At 38.1% G+C, this 20,627-nt stretch overlaps 1 protein-coding gene across 1 annotated transcript in view; it reads right to left on the bottom strand.

Moving 5' to 3' along the window:
* Window positions 1-3,201: 3,201 nt before the first annotated feature.
* The window catches only part of PCLO (piccolo presynaptic cytomatrix protein), a gene marked incomplete at both ends in the record, with an annotated part of 381,090 nt that continues 363,664 nt past the window's right edge, over window positions 3,202-20,627 (bottom strand). Inside the window, 3 exons of the mRNA XM_082487957.1 lie at window positions 3,202-3,342; window positions 7,922-8,067; window positions 8,690-8,824. Of these exons, the coding sequence (XP_082344083.1) occupies window positions 3,202-3,342; window positions 7,922-8,067; window positions 8,690-8,824 (422 nt within the window). The remainder of the gene's footprint in view (window positions 3,343-7,921; window positions 8,068-8,689; window positions 8,825-20,627) is intronic.

The following is a 20,627-nucleotide window of genomic DNA, read 5'->3' as shown; positions in this document are numbered from 1 at the left end:
ATAATCAATCACTCAGAAATGATAAAAGCTGTTGCCACATCTAAGCACTTTTGGCCAGATAAAAGAAACAAAAAATAATGAGAAAAAAGTGAAAAAAATATACTGAGATATATACAAAAAAGTAAGTAAAAAAATACTAATAGTCCTTGTTTGATTATTTTTTAAAAAACATTGTCACAAGAGAGTTTTTCCTGACTTCATTCATAAAACAAGAAAAAAAAAAAAAGAAAAAAGAAAAAAATGCATTCAAACATGAATCTGTGTTGCATAGAGTGATTCCAGTACAACCTAGAAATTTGGTCAAAATAAGGAACTTGGCACACTTTGGAAGCATCCTCTGACCTCTGAATGACGCCGCCTCGGAAAAGAGAGAGGGCGTGCGTGGGGGCCCAGGTCTGTCACTAGCCCATCCTGGGTGACACCGAAGGAGCCCTGTCCTTGCTGCAGCTGGCCAAGGCAGCGCCGCCTTCCTGACAAACTCTACTCTCTGCGTTTTACCATGGGAGTCCGAAACTGCCATTTCAACATGCAGAAGCATTTCGTGTGTTGTTCAGAGAATCAAAGATGCTTGAATTAAACCAGTTGCCGACAGCTGATTGCCCCGCAAAGGTAGCTGTTCTGTGCAGCTGCAGCTATACCACCCAACACAAATATTTTATAAAAATATTGGCCACATTTGTATGTGTGTGAGAGCAAAGCACGCCTGTCCACTTTCTCAACTAAGAGTGATGATTACAGGCTTCCCAGTAAGGCAGCCAGATAGTGCTCGTTCCTGCTGGAAATCTCCATAGCAACTACCAGTGTGACTTGCTGTCTTTATAATAAATCTTAGCAAGAACAAAATTACCAGCAGTTTGCACAAAATTGCACACCTCGTGGCTTGTACTTCACACAGTAATTGAAACTGGACTTTTTTTTTTTTTTTTTTTGGTCTTTTTTCAAAGAAAGAACACACTATACCCATCGGGAATGCAAAATAACCCACCAGAAGAGCAACACATATGTTAAATATATCCACATAGGATTTTTTGGTTCGATCGGGGATTTTTTCTTTGAAGTACTTGTCTTCTTATATAAACATACACAACATCAAAACATATAGGATGTTTACAATAACTCCAAAGAACTGTTTATAAAATGTATGAGAGGTAGGGCATACATATATTGGTGAAAGCATAAAATTCAACATTAAAGCACACATCCTACTTCCACTGTCAGTGATGTTGTGTTTTTAAGATAGCTAATAAGATTTTGGTAAGATTACTCTGCTTGCAAGTTAAGCAGACTACCAGCAGGTTATCAACGGCTTAACAGGAGTTTCCTTGGTGTGTGTATCATTAATATCTTCTGTGTGTTTCTTCTCATATCCTTTTCCACGCTGTTATTTTAAGTTGACAAAGATAAATTGTATGCGGGAAGTGTCACCGGATTAAATGGTGTAGCTTTTTTACAGTCAGCCCAGCTTCTGAGTAAGCTGAACCTTATTTTTCTTTTTTTTTTTTTTTTAATCATATATTATTTTCCAGAAGAATATTTTCAGTTGGTTTTGCACAACCTGTGGAAGTTCTATGATTCTATGAAGTGTACTACATATATACAGAAAATCTAAGATGATGTTCATTAACTAATTTGTGAAAAGTCCTTATTGGGCAAGAAAAATAAATGTCTGAAGTGCAGAAGTTTGGTCATTTTCTGTTTGAATATGCAAAGGTCATGAGGTAAGATTTTGAGGGAAACTACTTTTTAATGAAGCTGTGAAATATTAAACAACTTCTGAATAACAGGGGAGTTAGTAACGTATCGATTCTTGTTTTTAAAGAAACTGCTCTATTTTTAGGAACGGGAGAAAAAGCTTTCCCTTCTTCAAAAATGGTACAAGGGAAAATGCAACAACCAGCCTAAACCATCCCAGGCAGTAATTTCTTCCCAACGTGAGCTAACAGCTCGGTTTCAAGCTCCTGAAAGCGTGGAAGTGCTGACACAGTCTTAAATGTTGCAAGTTACCTCTCTATTTACTCTCCTAACTGAGAAGCCGCGCTGTTGAGTGGATTATACCCAGACATTCACCTGAGATAGCAAGAGGATATTCTTAACTCTTTCTAAAGCAACAGCATCCAGGCGGTAACTGCCCTGCTCTCCCTTCCCCTTAGATTTCAAGTGTGTCACCGGCGTTGAGACAGAGCCCTGCACCGGGTGGGTTGGGGTTAGCACGGTGGGTCGACTGCTCGGAAGTGCCCACAGTACAGCCCACAATGTATTGTCTCTGTACAGTTTCAGAATAAGACTGGTTGCTGAAAAATGGAAAGGAGTAGTTGAAATAACTGTGTTAGTCCCAGTGCGTAAGCCTCTTTGATTCCAAACTTTTTTTTAAAACGACTGTTTCAAAGGGTAGGGTGAAGTACAGTGTCACTGACATCGAAACAGCATTTTTTCTTCCTGATGTAGGGCAGTTTACATCCTGTCCTTTCTCTTTAAAACTACATCCCAAATTATAGATCATTAATATAATTTTATCCATTACATTCTAGGACAGCGGTTTATATCCATTGTTAGCACACAAAAAACAAATAAAACAATCAGATCCGATTCTCCACAGCATAGTTTCTGAAGGAAAAAGAAAGAAGGAAAAAGTAATGTAAAATAACATTACCACTCTTGCAAACGCCTTGCAGTTTGTGTCAAGTGGCAAAATCTCACTACAGCAAATTATCAGAGATCCTAAGGTGCAGAGGAACGAGTTTTGCACTTCTGTTAAGTGAGATTTGGAAAGTCAGTCACCCTAGGTGCTTTTGCATAAAATGATCTCCTTCTGCTTGCACAGAAAACCAGACTCCTTTTTCCATCAGACTACCTCCAGCTGCAGCCGAACTCTGCATTAACACCTGCCTTCCAGCCTTCATTATTTCCTTCACAGTCACTCTCTTCACAAAGAGTCCAACCACACGGAGCCCTCGTGTCGGTCTTCATTTCAAACAGCCTCACTTGAACTTCTGGGCCCAGGTTTTCTTTTACTTTGCTGTCTTTTGCAGCAAAACAAGTGTACTAGCCCTCATTTAAGTGTGCTATGTAGCCCAGAGACTGCTCTTTTCTACTTTGTATTCTGAAAGACTAGCTAAACACAATGATATCAAACTATAGTCTTGGAGTGATGCTGTTTAGAGCAGACTCTGCAGGTTTTGCACCCTAAGCAGACAGCTCTGCTCAGTGTGTTTGTGTGGGGCTGACCAACAGTTTGTGCCAGTTTACTATTCTTTTCCTTAGATCCACTTTGTCAAGCCAGATATAAGCTTCCCCAATCAGTGTCTTTTTCATAAACTTCCCTCCATTGGAGACAAGCAGAATCTGGGAAAATAATAATAACAATAAATAATTATCAATGTGCATTTTAACATACCGCATTTGCTCGCAAACACGACAGATTCAGAAACGTTGAGCTCTGATTTAGTATGCACAGAAGAGAAAAGAAACGGTGAGCATAACCCTTTATATAGAGTCACATTCCCAATGAAAACAAAGCCCTGTGAAAATGGAACCTTCCCCCTCCTCTATTTTATTATCACGGGATGTAGCAACTAGAAGATGACAATCATCTTGAACTTTATGAAGCGATTTGTTCACCTGCGGTTTACCAAAGACAAACACAAGGTCAAATTTTAAGTTACAAGGTAAAGCTTTATGTAAGCAAAGTATCAGCCCTTTTTAAGTGCACGGAAGTTGAAGGGTGCTGTAACTCGGAGCAGCCTGGTGTGTCAGAAAGTCCAGAGTTCTGGTTTCTGACCTCAGCAAGCGGTAGTCTAACCTCAAATGTAGATTTGGTCTGAAATCTCACTCCTGTTATGTCTCTGCTGAGAGCCACTGTATGGCATCTGGTCTTACGGCTCTTGCTTGCCCAGCCACGGAGAGTGGGAAGGGCAAGGAATGGCCCTGGCACTTGGGTGAGCAGCGCTGGCTGGGTCTTCAAGACTCTCCCTGATGTATCATACAGACACATGTTTTCCAGCTCAGCAGGTTCATGCCATGCAAACATCAGCCTTCTCTGGTGGACTTGATTCGTTCTGTGGATCTATAGGTTCATTCTATGTGTTTCTGGGAGAAATACATTTGGTATTATATATACTTCAAGGAGTGAATTATAGTTACGCAGTCACATAAATTCTATCATTTCTTAATTATTGACTAACTGAATTAACAAGCTCAATGCTTTTTTTTTTTTTTTTAACTACTTCCTAGGTTTTTCAAAATGAAAAAGAACTCATGAAAAATTGCAGTTCCATGGTAGGATTAGCAGTAGGTTTATAGTATTCACATAATATTCACAGTCTCTGAGCAGACCTCAGGCAATGAGCAAGGGAGGTAACTGATAACAGTAGGAGGCTGTCACCCTCTATGTGGACCAGCAGGAGAGAAAATAGGACATCTTGTTGCTTGGTTTCACAGATCTATGCTAACAGAATGGCAGGACTCAAGAATTTTTTACTCCACTGAGATGCTGGAAGAGACAATACAGCAGTAGACATGTAACAGAACAGTAGAAGAACTAGAGTTTCCAGTAACCAAGAACTTCACATTTTGAAAATTTTTCCATTCTGATTTGGAAAACAAAGTAAAAAATGCAAACTTTACAGTAATTTAAAAAATTAATTTTTAAATTTAAAAAAAAAAAGGGGGAGGGGACGAAATTTGCAGTTATTTTCCTGTATGAACTTCCCAGTTCCCTGACCGATTTTGATATCAATTGGCAAGTAAAGTCTGTATACGGACAGCTTAGACACCTACATGCCCATAGGTCAACAGGTTTGAGGAAGGAAGACCAAATAACCCTTAGGCACCGAGCCATTAGGGAACCTCACTTCACTCATCAGAAAGCTCATCGTTGAGGAAAATAGGCAGCCTGCCTCCACTACCAGTGGCTTCTAGGTCACTTGCTTCAGTGTTTTCTGAAGAAATGGACAGCCTAGAAGCTGGCAAGCCAAACCAGAACATCTGTGAAAAAGATTTTTTGTTTGTTTGGTTGGTTGTTTTTTTTCTGATTGCCTTCACATAGGAATTTACGTGTTTCTAATTGTAGCAAGCCAGCAGCCAGCAGCCAGGGAACAAGGAGAAGGAGCCAGGAGCTTAGTGCTTTCCAGAAGGGTCTCAGGTGGGTTGCCAAGGAACAGGGAAATCAGGGAAGCAAGCAAGCAAGTTACCAGGGGCTGAGGCAAGTGCCTGTCTGAAACCTGTCAAAATGTTTTCTGCAGAATTTTTTCATTCTGACACATCAACAGTTTTGGGACAGAAAAAAATTCTAGCAGAAATTTTCCATCACTTCTGTCCTTGAGCCTTCTCTCCACTCCTGCCAGCTGGATCCCTAGTATCTGACTTCTCCAGCTTGTCTGCCTCTCAGCCTTGTTTCTTCCCTGCTCCGAGTTTTAAATTCCAACCTTGTTATCCTGAATCAGCTATTCTCAGTTTCTAATCCTTGGGCTTTTTTTTCCTTATTCCCAATACACTTGAACAGATGATTCTACCTTACCTTTTCCTTCCCTCTTCTCCCCTCCCCCCCCCTCCTCTCTCTCCCCTCCCTCCCCTTCTCCTCTCCTCTCCTCTCCTCTCCTCTCCTCTCCTCTCCTCTCCTCTCCTCTCCTCTCCTCTCCTCTCCTCTCCTCTCCTCTCCTCTCCTCTCCTCTCCTCTCCTCTCCTCTCCTCTCCTCTCCTCTCCTCTCCTCTCCTCTCCTCTTTTTTTATTTTTTTTTCTCAATATCCCATAGTCCCATTTTATGGCTAATATTCACAGTTCTTTCTGTTGATTTTTAGAGTGCAGTGCCTTGTCCTAATTTCTGTCTGTAGTTGATTCTCGTGTCTTTTTACAATATATTTTCTATGATCACCGTTTGACATGTCTTACTCCCCCTCTCTGATCTTATCCCCCCAAATTTCCCAATTCCATGTTTGTTCTGTACATTCTGCTTTGGTTTCCTTCCTTTCGCCCTCAAATCTCTTTTGAAAATTTCCCCATTTGGCCCCAAATGTTCATCACTGTCAAATTCAGCATTCAAATCAGCAGCTTCATTTGCAGTAGGAACTGATTAATTGATAGGTACAAAGACCGTATAAAAACAGATGAGCTAAGCCAGATCAAAGATCTTTCCAGGCAGATATTCTGCTTCCAAAAGTGTATAGGGCAGAATATAAGAACAAGACAATATATAATAACAGTGATATTTTCCCAAAATATCTACTATGATCTCTGGACCATTGACTTCCTGACTCACAAGTGGTATGTTTGTATTTAATGGACTATGAAGTATTTTGCCAATGACTATGTACAATCATTTTCTCCAGTTACTTTTTCCATTAAAACATTTAGCATCCACGATATCTTATGGCAACAGATTTTATAGGTCAAACTCCAAGTTATGTGAAGAAGAAACACCTTTTGTTTGTTTTAAACTTGTTCCTTGCTAGTTTTACAGCCTTTGCCTTCTTAGGTTTGGTGTGCAGCACCAGTATGTATCACAGCGTTTCTGAGGAAACATTGTGAAGTCTCAGAGTGACTGTTCCTACAGCTACCTCCCTCCCTACCTCCCTCCTTAACAACTTGAGGGCTTATTTTCCCATGGGACTCTGTGGGTTCTTCTTCACTGGTCTACTCACCCCTTATGATTTCCTCTTCAAACCACCACTGGAAGCAAAGTTTTTACAGGAATTTAAGCTCTTAAACTTCATTAAGACTTTATTGACCACTTTGTGTTTTCCGTGTTTTCCCAGGTAATATAGCATCTTAAGTAGTCTTTTACTGAGTCTGTTAAATCAATAAGGATGTTAGGATGCTTTAACACAGGGAGAACAGTGTCTGGTTTTGTTTGCTTTGTTTTGTAAGCAACATCTATTTTGGCTTTAATTTTAATGATACAACCAATAAACCTAACATAAGCACTTAGATAATCCAGTTTAACTTTAGTCATCAAAATGTAGCTGGCTTGTTTATGTCAGTCTTCCAGATTTAAAGGTACATTTAGTGGATGCTGGTATGCCCAACAATTCTACCCCCTTACTTTTAAAATTAGCACGCAGATACCCCTGGAATTGACCATCCCTTTCCACTGAGTAGAAGTTGAATATCTGGCTTATATTAGTTATCTACTCGTGTGAACATAAATGACGGTAGGTAAAGCGAACCCTGTCTGTCTAAAAATGCGTATCTGACCAAATGATCCAATCTGTCTAAGCGACTAAAACTCAAGAGAGGGACCATTCCTGAATCAGTTCCATACATCATTTGATGTGCCACAGACTGAAAATACCATCATCTCCTTTCCAAATGTACACAGAGAATATGTCACTTGGCATAATGGGTGATTCTGCAATGCCTGAGAGTATGACTTTTAAAGAAGTTGAGGGAATGATAAAATGATCAGGCATTTAGGCAGAAGGACACATCAAAGAAATTTAGTTTACTTAGCCTGGAAAAATAGAGAGGAAAGATATGATTACAAACTTTCAGTGTGCAATTTTATTATTTTTTTTTACAAAAAGAAAGCATATCAGTTTTCCTCAGTGCTTTGTGAGGATACTTTTAAATTAACTTAATTTAAAAATATGGCATATTTAAGTTAAATATTATACTAAACTTTCTAAATATATAGAAAAGTAATTTTGGAAGGCATGGATAACTTCCTTCTCTAGGGGATTTTGAGAACAGACCAAGCCTAAAAAATTCAGGCCTCGTCTATAAATACTCTTTCTCAGTGTAGGGTGATGGATCGAACCATCTTTCACAGTCTCCTCCAGCCCGATATTTCCATTATTATGTAGTTGTGTTATTTCCTTTGTAATTTCCTCTTTTCAGCAAACAACTGGGGTAGAAGATTGATCTCAAATGCCCATAGCACAGCATGGACAACATCCAAAATTAGGTTTTAATAAAATGCAAAATTACCTGAAGAGAATGCCCAGCAGGACTCAAGCTAAATCTAAATGTTTCATTGAACGAAGGCTCTCGGTCATGCCTGCATACCCTGGTTTTCTTCTTAATTACTCTCTTTTGGGTAGAGATATTGACAACGTACAGCTTCACATACAGGTCTGGGGAAGAACAGTTCAACGAGTTAAATACAGAAGCTTTTAGATAATCGTTGTTGCTAATGATTTCAACAGAGGGGAAGAGTGGTGAAGAAACAGAGCACGGTACTTTAGAGCGCCATATTCTGTTCTCATTCACATGTGTAGAAATGAAACCACCCCACTAAATCCAAGGGAATTACTTTGTGCTTACAATGATGTCATTAAAGGAACAAATACCTTGATGTCTTTATGTATGTATTAAAATATTATTACTAACATGAATTTTTAACTTTTAAAAAGCTTTTTCACCAAAATACAATTTTTCATTAGATATCATTATTCTTTAACAACCTAGGGAGTTATCATTTCTATTAAAGTTAAACAAAGGATTCATTTTTAACAATCAAAAGTAAATTAAGAAGAGGATTAACTTCTGAGAGTTAATTTGCTTCTACAATTTTTTTTTAACTTTCATTAAAGTTGCTCATAGGAGAAAAAAAGCACTTCAAAAAGAGTCCTATAGAATATGTCATACTGATTAAGAAGCAATTTTCTTTCCCATTTTAGTGGTTATGTTAAATAACTTCAGATACACCCTACTTAATGTTTTCAAAGTATCATGAAGCTGGTTTCTGTGTGATACCTGGTAGATGATCTGGAGATTTAAATTTGTATGTGATATTTCTGCACTGCAGGATTTCTACTATCAGCTGTTCTCCATCTGTCTTCATTTCCTTCTTTAATGCAATCTTGATTTCACCCATAACCTGTGTTTTACCTGGAAAAGCAGAAAAAGCAACCCTCATTAATGTAAAAGGAAACTGAATGTATCTTTCTGACTTGGAAAGAAGTAGAGTTTTCTGGTTTGTCTTTTTTTTTTTTTTTGGTTTGGGATTTTTTTTGGTCCCTTTTTTCAGGATAGCGTATAGATTTTAGTCAGCGATATAAGGGTAGTAGATATATGCAGTACACTTGTGTAACTAGTTTATATGCTTCAGAATGTATTTGCTTCAGAGTAGCTTTGCTCCCAAGAATACAAATTTCATGAGAAGTCATTACAAGTCATGTAATGGTCACTACAATTCACAGAAACCTTTACTACAAGATTCTGAAGTTATCTCATAAAAAAAAAAAAAAGAAAATAAAATAAAAACAAAGGAGAACATTCAATGGAGTGTTAAAATTAAGAATCTTAAAGGCAGTGAATTAAGACTTCGGTGAAGTTTCATTTCACTTTTTTATGTATATGGAGCAACATCATTCACACCATTTAAAGTGAAGTGCTCCCTGCGACCTTTAAAAGTAAAGGTGATTTCCCTTCCTATATGGGCAGAAATACAGGCCCGCTATTCCCACATTGTGTGGATTTCTCTCTAAATCAGTCCAGGGATGGAGAGAAGGCACAGAATTAAATGCAAGCAAAGCTGCTTCACCTTTCCCTTGCCTGTCCTCCCACAAGGCTTCACTGAAGCCAGGCAGAGTAGAACAGGGCTACATCTCCTAAATGAGTGTAATGGTGTAAGCAGAGCCCATGCCCTCAGCTCAATGCTGTCTATAATAGCATCATGTCGTAACAGGGGTTGTGTTTCTATACCTATTGTCCTGCTACTGTAAAATATTATTTCACTTTCCTTTTCTCTTTAGATATTAATAAAAAAAAATAAATCCAAACCATTAAGTCCCTGGGAGTCTTTATTATGTAGTTTCGGGTTCCAACAGGCTGGAGCTTTAACCCATTACCAGGAAATTCTAGAAGCTGGTGCCAAAAGGTTGTAAGGAGCAAAACAATTTTGCAGAAAGTAAACAATTATGATACATCTGGAGAAACTCCTCTCTTAAAGAGTAGAAGGCTACAAAGCAGCATTTAGAGATTATTTGTATCACAAATATATAACAAAATTTGAATAATCCTCACTAAAAATGCCAACTGTTGTGTCACAGATGTCTATGAGCAATCATACATTCTATTGGTTTTCCTACTTAAAGAATTTTTGGTGATCGTGATTAAAAATTTAATAACAAATAATCACAGCTACAACCTGGCCCCTTAACACTCCTCACAAAATGAAGATGGAATCTGACTTAGGTACAGTCAATAACAAATTTGCAAATTCAGCCAAGTCAGTGTTTCACCCATAGCTTTTAAATGGGAGAGGACCTGTTAGGAGGCAGTTAATTCTTTCAACATATTTAATCATCAGAAAACCCTTCCTAAAGGATTGAACATGCAATAATAACATCTTGCTTCCTGCTATATTTTTGTGCAAAGAGAATGGAGGTGTCATCTTGTGATGGCAGCAGAAAAGAACTTTAGTAGTTGGGCTCAAAGAAGGAAAGGCCAACAATGTCCCTGTTGTTATTCATTAATCTGTTCCATCATGTGTCAACAAGCTTTAAACTATGGTTATAATTAACTTTTTCTGGAAAGTTTTGAGGGCCCAGTGGGTCTAGCTTGGATAAACTCTGGATTTTGAATGACTGGAAACAGATACAAGAAAAAAACTGTTATGCCTCCTCTGCTCTGTGGATAAACTACCAAAATCACTGATGAAAACATGACATACACGAAATGCGTTGCATAAATCTGGCTTTTTGATCAATACTGATTCTTGCACTGACTCCAGTGCTTGATGATGATAAAAGCCTGGCGTGGACAGCTGTAGCACAAACTTAATATTAGTCTTAGGCACTCTTTAGTTAACAACAGCCTTTTCTGGAAAATATGCTCAGGTTACTTTATTCCATCTCTGTCCTTAAAGGTTTATTTGAAACAGTTAGGACCTTGTTGTTCTTAATTGCCTTAATACCTTCTTTTTCACTTAGATATGCATTCAACCTAAAATGAGATCAGGTAGGTTGGATGGTACCTGTGATGCTGCGAGCTAGAAAAAGGGAGAAATGCTTTCAGTAATTTAGAATGTGTTTCAAAATTCCAGCACCGTTTCTCAGCATCTGGAAATTTTAAGTGGACTATTCTGTATCCCCAGATACTCTTTACAACAAACAATCCTACTTCACAATTTAAGCCTCATGGGGAAAACAATGATCTCCAGCTGCGAGCACATGAAGCATGATAGCTCTCTTGTGCTTTCATACTAATTTTCATTTCTCCCACAGCACGCAGTGAAAAAGCCTTAACACCAGCCTTATGAAACAAGGCACTAAAATAAATCACCACTTCAAAACCTAGAAGAATTTTGAAGACTCAGAAGCAATTCCTATCTGTTCCACTGTTAGACTTTGTTCCCTCTTTCCTGTATATATTTGCTACATCTTTCCTTTGACAGGTCTGTAAGAATTGCTCAAATATACACTTGTTTGTAGAGTGGATTCTTTAAATGGAAATACATTTAGAAAAAGAGATACACTGATGAGGGGAAGCGTTAATAATGAACCGCTGATGAGCTGTTGAGAGAGTTCACAATGGGCTGAGGTGGATGTGAATGTTCTTTGACTGATATGGCAGAAATAAGGTTGTTCAGGGTGTCACGGGGTTGGACGCCCCCGAGGTTTGCATTGGTAGGAATAGCTGAAAACACAGTGCCCAGTCACAACCTTTTGCATTCTTCTATATGTTTAGAAAACATCAAGGGTAAGTGATGAGTAAACAGAACTGATTGTGGGTATTTTGGTAGTCACTGGATGATGATAAACAAATGCTACAGTGCATCTCTGAAGAAAGTAAATACAGTGAAAGAGATGTTGCGTGTCTTTCTAGGGAAGTACTCATACGGTTTTCTAAGACAAGAGGAAGTAATTTGTAACTTGAATATTACTGTTTGCCTCGAGAAGATGTATCCCGGGTGAAACACGTGACAGAGAACCATATGGTTAAATACTAAAAGCATTACTTTCTAATTTAGCCTAGGAAACAAGGAATTGGAAAAGATGATTTTGCTTTCTACAAACTTATGATAGAGTAAATATGGAAAGGGATAATAAATATTTAAGCTCAATTTGTGTGATATTTTACCTGTTACATATATATCAAATGCAGACTTACTGACGTACCAGAAGAGGACCACAGCCATGCACAGCAGCATCGTGTTCACTCTAGGAACACATTAACAGTAGCTAATCAATTCTTTAAAATATATAGCTATGATTAAAAATATCAGTGTTTTTTACATGACAATACACCTCTTTTTAGGGGACCAGACTTATTAAAAATCCATTAACAATTAAAAGGCGATGGTTAATTAACTAAATTGCTGCAAAGTGTTTGAGAAGTAAAGGGGTTTAAATTTGCTATGGTGATGGCTACATAAGCTGTTGCTCTTGTAGAACCGTCACACTCCGTGCTGTGAAAGGTTAATTAGTTCTGCTATTAGTTTTAAATGGCTGCTGCTGTAAATCACAGGATGTGTCATCTGCGCTGCTCTTGTCAACTTCCAGGGATTGATAACTATGGATTGTGCTCCCATTCCTTTTTGATCAGATGCACGCTGTCAAACAAAATTACCCAAGACAGCAGTAAATAGTTGTCTCCCATCAGCCTGTGTTATTAAGGGTAATTCAGCAACGCCTTTAAATGAGTAGGTAAATCTCAGCGGACAACGGCAGGAATTTCGTTCAGTTCAATTGTCTAAATGCAGACTTCTGAGCTAATTTACACATTTGTCTTAGAATAAGTTGAATTGCCTTTTGGGATTGACAATGTCTATTCACACAGATGGACCGAGTGTGAGCAGGTTAAATTTGGAAATTTAAGTATGAGATGCCTAAGTGTTGCTACCCGATGAGCATCTACTAAAGTAATTTGCTGAATGGATGCCAGATGGCCAGAAAACAGAAGTAAGAAAATACATAAACTGACATTTTGTTCCACTGTTGTGTATAAGTTAGTACAGGTTCCTTCTCTTCCAGAAGATCGGGGGTATTAGAGCAGTGGAATTAGAAATAAAATGGGGGAGGGATATTGATAATCATTTCCCAGCATTTTTCTTTCCAAATGAAGTTTATAACAGAATTATTTTTTTCCAAAATATGTAGGAAATTCTCTTCTGGATCTTCAAGACTCATACACTTTATGGTTAAGGATTTAAAATCACAGAAAGGTCCTTCTGAGCAGCTTCCAGTGAGCCTGGCCTGCTGAACGTGGCAATGTTAATTTGGGGTTGTGGTGATGGGTTTTTTAATTCCTTACAGTCCAGATCATCCTCTTACTACTCAATCAAAGAACTCAGATGCTGGAAAAAAATAAGCAGGACAAAACAAACAAACAAAAAAAAAAAACCTCACCCAGCCAACCAAACAGAAAAACCAACAACAAAAGAACCAGCTTTATTTTCCTATATTTTGTGGCTACAATCTATAGGACTAGCATGCCTTATCCATCATGTATCTAGAAGAGGAAGGACCGTAGAGCTGTGGTTTGCTTTAGCCGGATTGCTCCTCCTATTTTTCCTTTTGTGTGTGCTCAGAGAAGTGGCTGCATTTTAAGAGGAATGCGTACCATTTCAGGTTTTATTTTTACACTTTCTGATTATGAATACTCATGTTACTTCCACTTTTCTGAAAGCACACATCCCAGCGAGCAATCCCAGGTTTCCCAATATTGATGCAGAACAACAGCTTGCTCCGCTGCTGCAGACAAGCCACCTTTAAAGACCAGACACATCCACACTGCTTTGCCATTAGCCCACTGTCTTCTGACCCCTATCTTGTTGCCTTCTGGCAGGAGCACAAAAGTTTTATTTTTTGGCATATTTTGGTGCAAAGAGCCTGAGCAAATTAGAGTTGTTTTATTGTAGCATGATGATGGTGGTTTATAGACAGCGTGATGCTGCCCTGGGTGACATCAAGGGAGAACATTGGAGTATTTGGTGGTGCAGGGACAGCTGCATCAGTGCTGACTGTCAGTATGGAGCACAGGGAAGCAAACGTGTTCTCCACACCACTGGGAGATGAGCAGACTGCCTCCAGAACCTAGGTTTTGTCTCAGAAAGAGCAAATCTGCCTGTGCTAAAAGAATTCCCAGGAGAAATAAAAATAATCCAGTATGGAAATTAAAGAATCCAGATCAGGGGGTCAGCCAAGGAGAGAAATTATGTGACAGTGCAAATGGCTGTTATGAGACTACATGATGCAACTCTGTAAATGTTCACTTGGAGAAAGTTTGGGAGTAAGAAATCTACAAGTTTTTGCATTAGTGGTTTCTGGTATTTGGTATTTGTTGTCTTTTGCATGAGTGCTCCTCACAAGCAAATTGAAGTGAATGAAATCTGTCTCCCAGCTTGTCTCAGAAAGAAATTTCTGAGTATAACATGAAGTATTGTTTCTTCTGAATCTGTTACGTTTATAATTCTGAAAGAGTAAGTACTAAGCTTCAGAATTTCCATAACCTTTCAGTCTAAGATGAAGAGATAAGTAATGATTAGCATAGTGCCATCATAAGCATATGATCGGAGATGAAGACTTATTTTGCTAGAACTAATTTTATTTCCTCAGGTCTTTATCTGTATTGATACCTGAGACATTAAATTAATGAATCTCTGAGAGGTCTGTACAGTGTTTATTGATAGAATACAGGCACTTCTTTGATGTATTTTACTACTGTTTGTCTCATAGGGATCTAATGACCTGGACTTGGTGCATCTATAGTTATCCCTAACGCTGTGTAACGAGACATCATGTCCTCCAGAACTAAACAACTCAAATGCTCCTTATGTAGCTGTGTTTCTTAAATAAACAAAATCTCAGATTCAGCTGTGTTAGGGCATGTTTGTAATATTTAGAAAGTTAGAACACGTAGTAGCATGCCATAAAATCTAAGGAATCCAAGGGGAGTTCTTAAGAACTGGATTCAAAAAAAGGAAAATTTACAGCTTTAAAATATGGGACATGATTAAAGACAACTCAAAAACATGGGTTCTGTCCTAAGATCCCCATCCCTTAGTAACTTTCTGTGATCTTAGACTTCACCTCTGTGCCTAATCTCAGAAGTGGAGATAATAACTTCTACTTCTCTGAGTTGTTTGGATTTAGTAACTGGGATTGGGTGTACTGTAAAGAGAGACTTTGATGATGTAAATATAAACAGGACATCACAGGTGTGTGATTCCTAATCCCACGAGAAAACAGAAAGACTTAAAAAGGCTGATGAGGACCTATGCCACTGTGATGTATCCCTCAACCATAATCCATGAAGCTCATACAGACATGATTTTCTGTTGAGTGCTGTTGTAGCAAGAGATATGTTTCTGCTGGATTTCTTTAACACTATTTTAAGAACCAGAAATCCATCCTCCAGCAGACAGCTGTGCTTCAGGAACACAAGATAAGATCATCTTATTTCAATAAATAATTCAGTATTACTCCAAATCCTACCAATTTATTATTTACATTTTAGTATTAAACAACTCCAACTGAAGGTAAAGCAAAAGGGTATTTAATATAATTTTAAAAGTAAATATACTAAGAATTCAAAATAACATCAAAAAAATCCAATATTTTTTAAACAAACCCGTCTCTCTGTTTTCAGTTTGGTTTTTTGGTTTTTTGTTTTTTGTTTGTTTTTTTTTTTTTTTAAATTAACATCACATCAGTTACTTGCAGTACCAGCTGTTTGTATTCATGCCTTTCATCCTTTTGCTGGGACCTGAGCTACTGGCAAAGCTGTTGAAAATAATGATGGATGAGTTTTATAAGCAATACCTCCCAAAGTTTACAGGCTCCAGTCTTTTCCATCCTTTTGAGATTTTTTCATTACCTTCTTTTTGTCTTTCACCTTTCTCCCACATAGTTCATTCTCCCTGAAAACTGCCACAATTTTCTCTGTAGGCTGGTTTTATCTTTGTGTTCCCTACTGTAAGAAAAAATCAGGCATCTAATAGAGTTTTAACGACTACTTCCTCCTGTCTCACAGTGCTTTGAATAGATGTTGGGTTTACTGGCATGGGACTGTCTCAATAAGTATGTTCCCGAGCTCCAGAGATGAGGTTGAATACATACAGGTTCTGAAATTTGTTGTTCCTCTTGCAATCGGATACCACCAGTCTGCCCTGCGTGGGGCTCTCAATAGGTCATGGGACAAACTAAAGCTCAGAGTAAGGCTGCCTGTTTTTTCCCCTGCTCTGAAGAGGAGTTGCAGCTGTTGAGGGTCCCTGGTGTGTGTACAGTCTTCTCTAATCTGCCTACATCAAGTCTAGGCGTCGTTATACAGGAAAGGCTCAAGTGTTATTACAATTTATTCCCTCCCTTACCTACGGTAGGTAGGGATACTGTGTGCAGGCTCCTCTGAGATGGCAAACACTGTCAGTTCAACTCCTGACAAATGGGTTCCCTCTGGGATACAGGGATGCTCTGCGGTGGGAACAGGCATGAACCGAGGAAACTGCTCTCTTTTCCCTTCCTTCTCCTTACCCTGTAGATGTGAACTGCTGTGAACAGACTGTATATTATGAGATGAGCAAAGAAGATTAAGGTCTTTCATTAATATCTCCCTGTCTCTTCTGATGTGACGCGCATGCAATCATGTAATGAGGGAGACAAGCAGAATTCAGGGACTTTGCTCGCAGCAAACACAATTTGCAATTTTGTGGGCAGTGAGGGTGGCTGGCTTTAAGGCTCAGGCATATGAACAAGCTGACAGTTTTGTGTTATGATTCTTGGAGCTAGCAGGCTCACTGCCCACAAAAGTTTGAATATACAAGTGCAGAAATTTAGCCTGTACGCCCAGATTATTAGCAGGATTAAGCAAAGAATATTTGAAGGAAAATAGTTTTCAGAATTATTTTCAGATGAAGAAAAAACAAACTGTTGCACAAAATACATTTTGAAAACAGAGGTGGCCTTTTGCCTGTTCAGGTTTTGATATGTGAAATATTTTCCAGAAAAAAATATAAACTTTGTTCCATTTATTGGTCACTCCGTGTGTGTGTGCCTCTTTCAGAGATTTGATTCATTTATTTCAAAAGAAAAAAAAAGATAAAAATAATGCTGACTCTGGACTCATGCCATACGCAAAAGCTCTTGGCCTGAAGTACACTGATTTATGGGAAAATAACACTGATACTTTACTCATGCGCAAATATGAAAAATAAAAGTCATTGGCTTGTACTTATCCAGTTTCAACTGGTTTTACTTCTGTTAAGTGGCATTATAAAATATTGTAGGAAAAGGTTAGTGAGGCAGTAGGAAGATGTTAATGAGACAATAAGATTAGAGGAGGTGACTAGAGAAGAAAGTTTCACTAGTGTGAGAAGCTGCCTGTGTCAGGGACCTAGAGGGCAGTATAGGGGGTCGGAGATTTCTCCAGAAAGATTTTTTTCAATATTTTAGTGAGACTGACCCCTGTACCGTAGAGGTATTTGGAATAAATACAAAGAAAATCGTGAGAACTGTATCTATCACATTCAACCAATTAAGGTGATCAGAGATGACTATAGAGATTGCTTTTAATGATGAAGATGAACACAGAATACCCGTATTTGACAGGTGGTAGGTAGAGGGAGAATAAAAATGGGGTGAGGGAAGTCAAGACAGTTACAGAACTAATTCATAGTACTTCCTACTAGATATGTCCTATCTGTATTTATTTATATTTATTTGTACTTATTTATACTTCTGTGGAAGGGAAAGCTGATAATTCTATCAACATCCCCTTTGCAATTCATTCAAATACCAAAATTCCCCCAAATTTAGCTTTGGTTTAGAATAATAAACTAACAACAGGGATAATCATAAGGAAGTTTAGGTGTTTAACTCTAACTCTCTAGACTCTGTAGTCAACAGGGATAGCACCTCCTTAAACTTATATCTTAGTATGGACAAATGCCTTCTGGAAGTGTCTGCCTTTTTTTTCAGTGATAGTTGAGATGCGTTTCAGAGATAGTTGATGGCTTTGATTTAGAAAACTGATTTTTAAACAGTGAAATGTAAATCTACAGCTCTACTTATTCCCATCACTTCAATGAGAGAAAGTTAAAATGGTGGCTGAAATTCTTCTTGCTATTTTACTCGAACTTCAAAGATAGGTGCAGCCTGGATCTGAAAGGGGGAACTATGCAGCCCCATGTCTCAGAAGGCAAAACTCTTTTCAACCACCTTTTCTCCCTTTCATCCTCACCATAAATCACTGCCTGAGCCTAAATATACGTTCACAGTCTTCTTTTCACAGTTTTAGCATCTTACATAAGGAGACATATCAGACGCTGCGGATTCAGCTGCATAAAAGACAGATTGCTGGAGCATGTCTGAAATTCTGATGATGAAAGGCACACTTTGCCTTGGCTTTCAGATGGACAAAAGTTCATACAGGGAAAAGAAGAAAAGTATTTAATGTCATACATACAGAGCAACCTGAACCTTGATTATTTTAAGCCTATTTTATTGCAGCTTTACCAAGGAGAAAATGTGCTGCTAAAGGGAGAAGAAATCTGCAAACTGCTCTTAAAAGTCTGTATTTGACATAACCACAGTTCAGCAAAGTATTTTGCACAATACTACAATAATCTTTGTGTAATATAACGTAAATGTTCTGTTAAAGTAGGACAAGTGAGTCTGCAAGCTCTTTTTCCATGTCAGAATGAGAAATCAAAATGGGTTTTACCTATACAAAACAGAGGATTTTACTAGATTTTGCTTAGGTTCTCATTTAAATGATGACAAATTTTCAGCTACTTTCCCTCTCCCATGGCAAATACATTTTCTATCTTTTTTTTAGTTTTGATATGCAAGTTTTTGAGCGTTTGACAATATAGTCTGAAATGACAAAATCCCTTCTGAGCCAACCTTCAATTTCTGTGCCAAAAGAATGAGAAGTTTACACCTTCTCGCTCTGAATATATATATGAAGATGTGAATATCACAACAGATTTATTTGTTCTTTTTTTCTGCTTGATGTCTTGAAATGAGACATTCTGGCTTGAACTACTAGAAACCCCAGGAAATGGATTAAAGTCCATTTGGCTGATATTACAATATGATGAAAGTATAATGGAAATAATAAAAGCACTTTAAGATGAGTGAAATGACTCCCATGGATAGTAGCAAGAGATAATAGAAAATTTGCCCAAAGATATAATAAAAAGGATCAAATAATAATAAATATAATTCAGAAACATTAGGTAGCACAGTATCAGAAGGGGAAAAACTAGATTGCTAAGGAGGTTTTGTATATTATTTACCTTTGTGACTCCTAACAGAAAACAATCCTTTGAACAGAATATTTTGTAATTGGGGTGTAAACAAACATCCCCCAACCTAAATTCAAATACACAAAGTGCTTAAAAAATATTATAAGAACAACATATTTCCTAAAAACAGCAGCTAAAAATGAAAGCGATGAAACCAAAACAATTGAAGACTGCATTTCTGAAAAGTAATTGTACTGTTAGGAAACCTGCTGGCCACTCAGGGAGCAGATTGACATGAAAACAAAGTTTATTTATATATTTTCTGCCACATTTGTAGGTCAGACATAAGCAAAACCAGTCATATTGCATTTAAATGTGATCCAAAGAACATGTTGCATAACAGGAAGACGTAGGAACTTCCCCGTTTGCTTTGGCAGCGAGTTGCTAAGGTAGGGATTTTTCATTCCCTTTGGCATTTTGGACACAGAAAAAAATCAAGCCTCAAAGGTAGATGGATAAAATTAGTTGCAGATCTTTAAAGAATTTAGATCATTAGGATGATACATGGAAAAACAGCTCAAGGATGAAGTGCTGACTTCAGGAGTTGGTGTTACTTACCTGTCTAATACAGGCTTAGTTTTCAGAAGCACACAAAAGATTTTAAAAGTAGTAACCAAGCTGGAAAAAAAATACTGACGTTTTCTGACTCAGTACTGCAAATAACAAAATATTTTGGTACTTTCCCTTTGCCATGAAGCCATCCTATCACAGGGATGTATACACAGTGAATAGGAATTGGCGTAAGAACCACATATGACGTGTTTTCATTCCAGTTAGTTTGGAGGGTGGCTCATTGCACATTTACTGCACAGACAATACACACTGAGCCTTCACTGTTAGTGCTGTGGAACAAGCTGTTTCTTTTCACAGCTTGCCCAAGTCATTTATAGCCCATAAAAAATTACTTAACACATGGTGGCATATGTAAGTCTATAAAGCTTTCTTTGAGAAGGAGGTGGAAGATGGCATTTGTATACACAAATATATCTGTACACATACTCGAGCTAACGCAATATGTTCACACTCTTTTGTGCTATAAACCTAGTAGGCACACTATCATGGGAACTGAAGATGAAAATTTTTGGTAAGAACCTGCCTATTCATTCCTCACACCATGATTTCCAGATTCCCCCTCAGATTTTTATTGCAGCTCTGAGGCTCTTCGGTGAAATATGCTTAAAGTCTTGCTCATATCTCCCTGGAACTACACACTGGTGAGCACAGTCGTGTGTGCTGCACATCTCGGGTACCAGAGCAGATGCTTCTGCACTGACTGCTCATGTGGAAAACAGGTAATGCTATTATATTAATAGATTTCTTTTGCCTACTTACATTACCTGGTACAGTGGTAGCAGCCCACTGTTGAGATGTTGTTTCTCTATTATTAAATAAGAATGATTACTGAAGTAGATGTTGCTAATGAGACTACCAAGTATAAGAGTA

The sequence above is a fragment of the Vanellus vanellus genome (assembly GCF_965231255.1).
Source record: "Vanellus vanellus genome assembly, chromosome: 1".
Taxonomy (NCBI): Eukaryota; Metazoa; Chordata; class Aves; order Charadriiformes; family Charadriidae; genus Vanellus; species Vanellus vanellus.
Note: the sequence above shows the minus strand (reverse complement) of the source record. Positions and strands in the feature narration are given on the sequence as shown.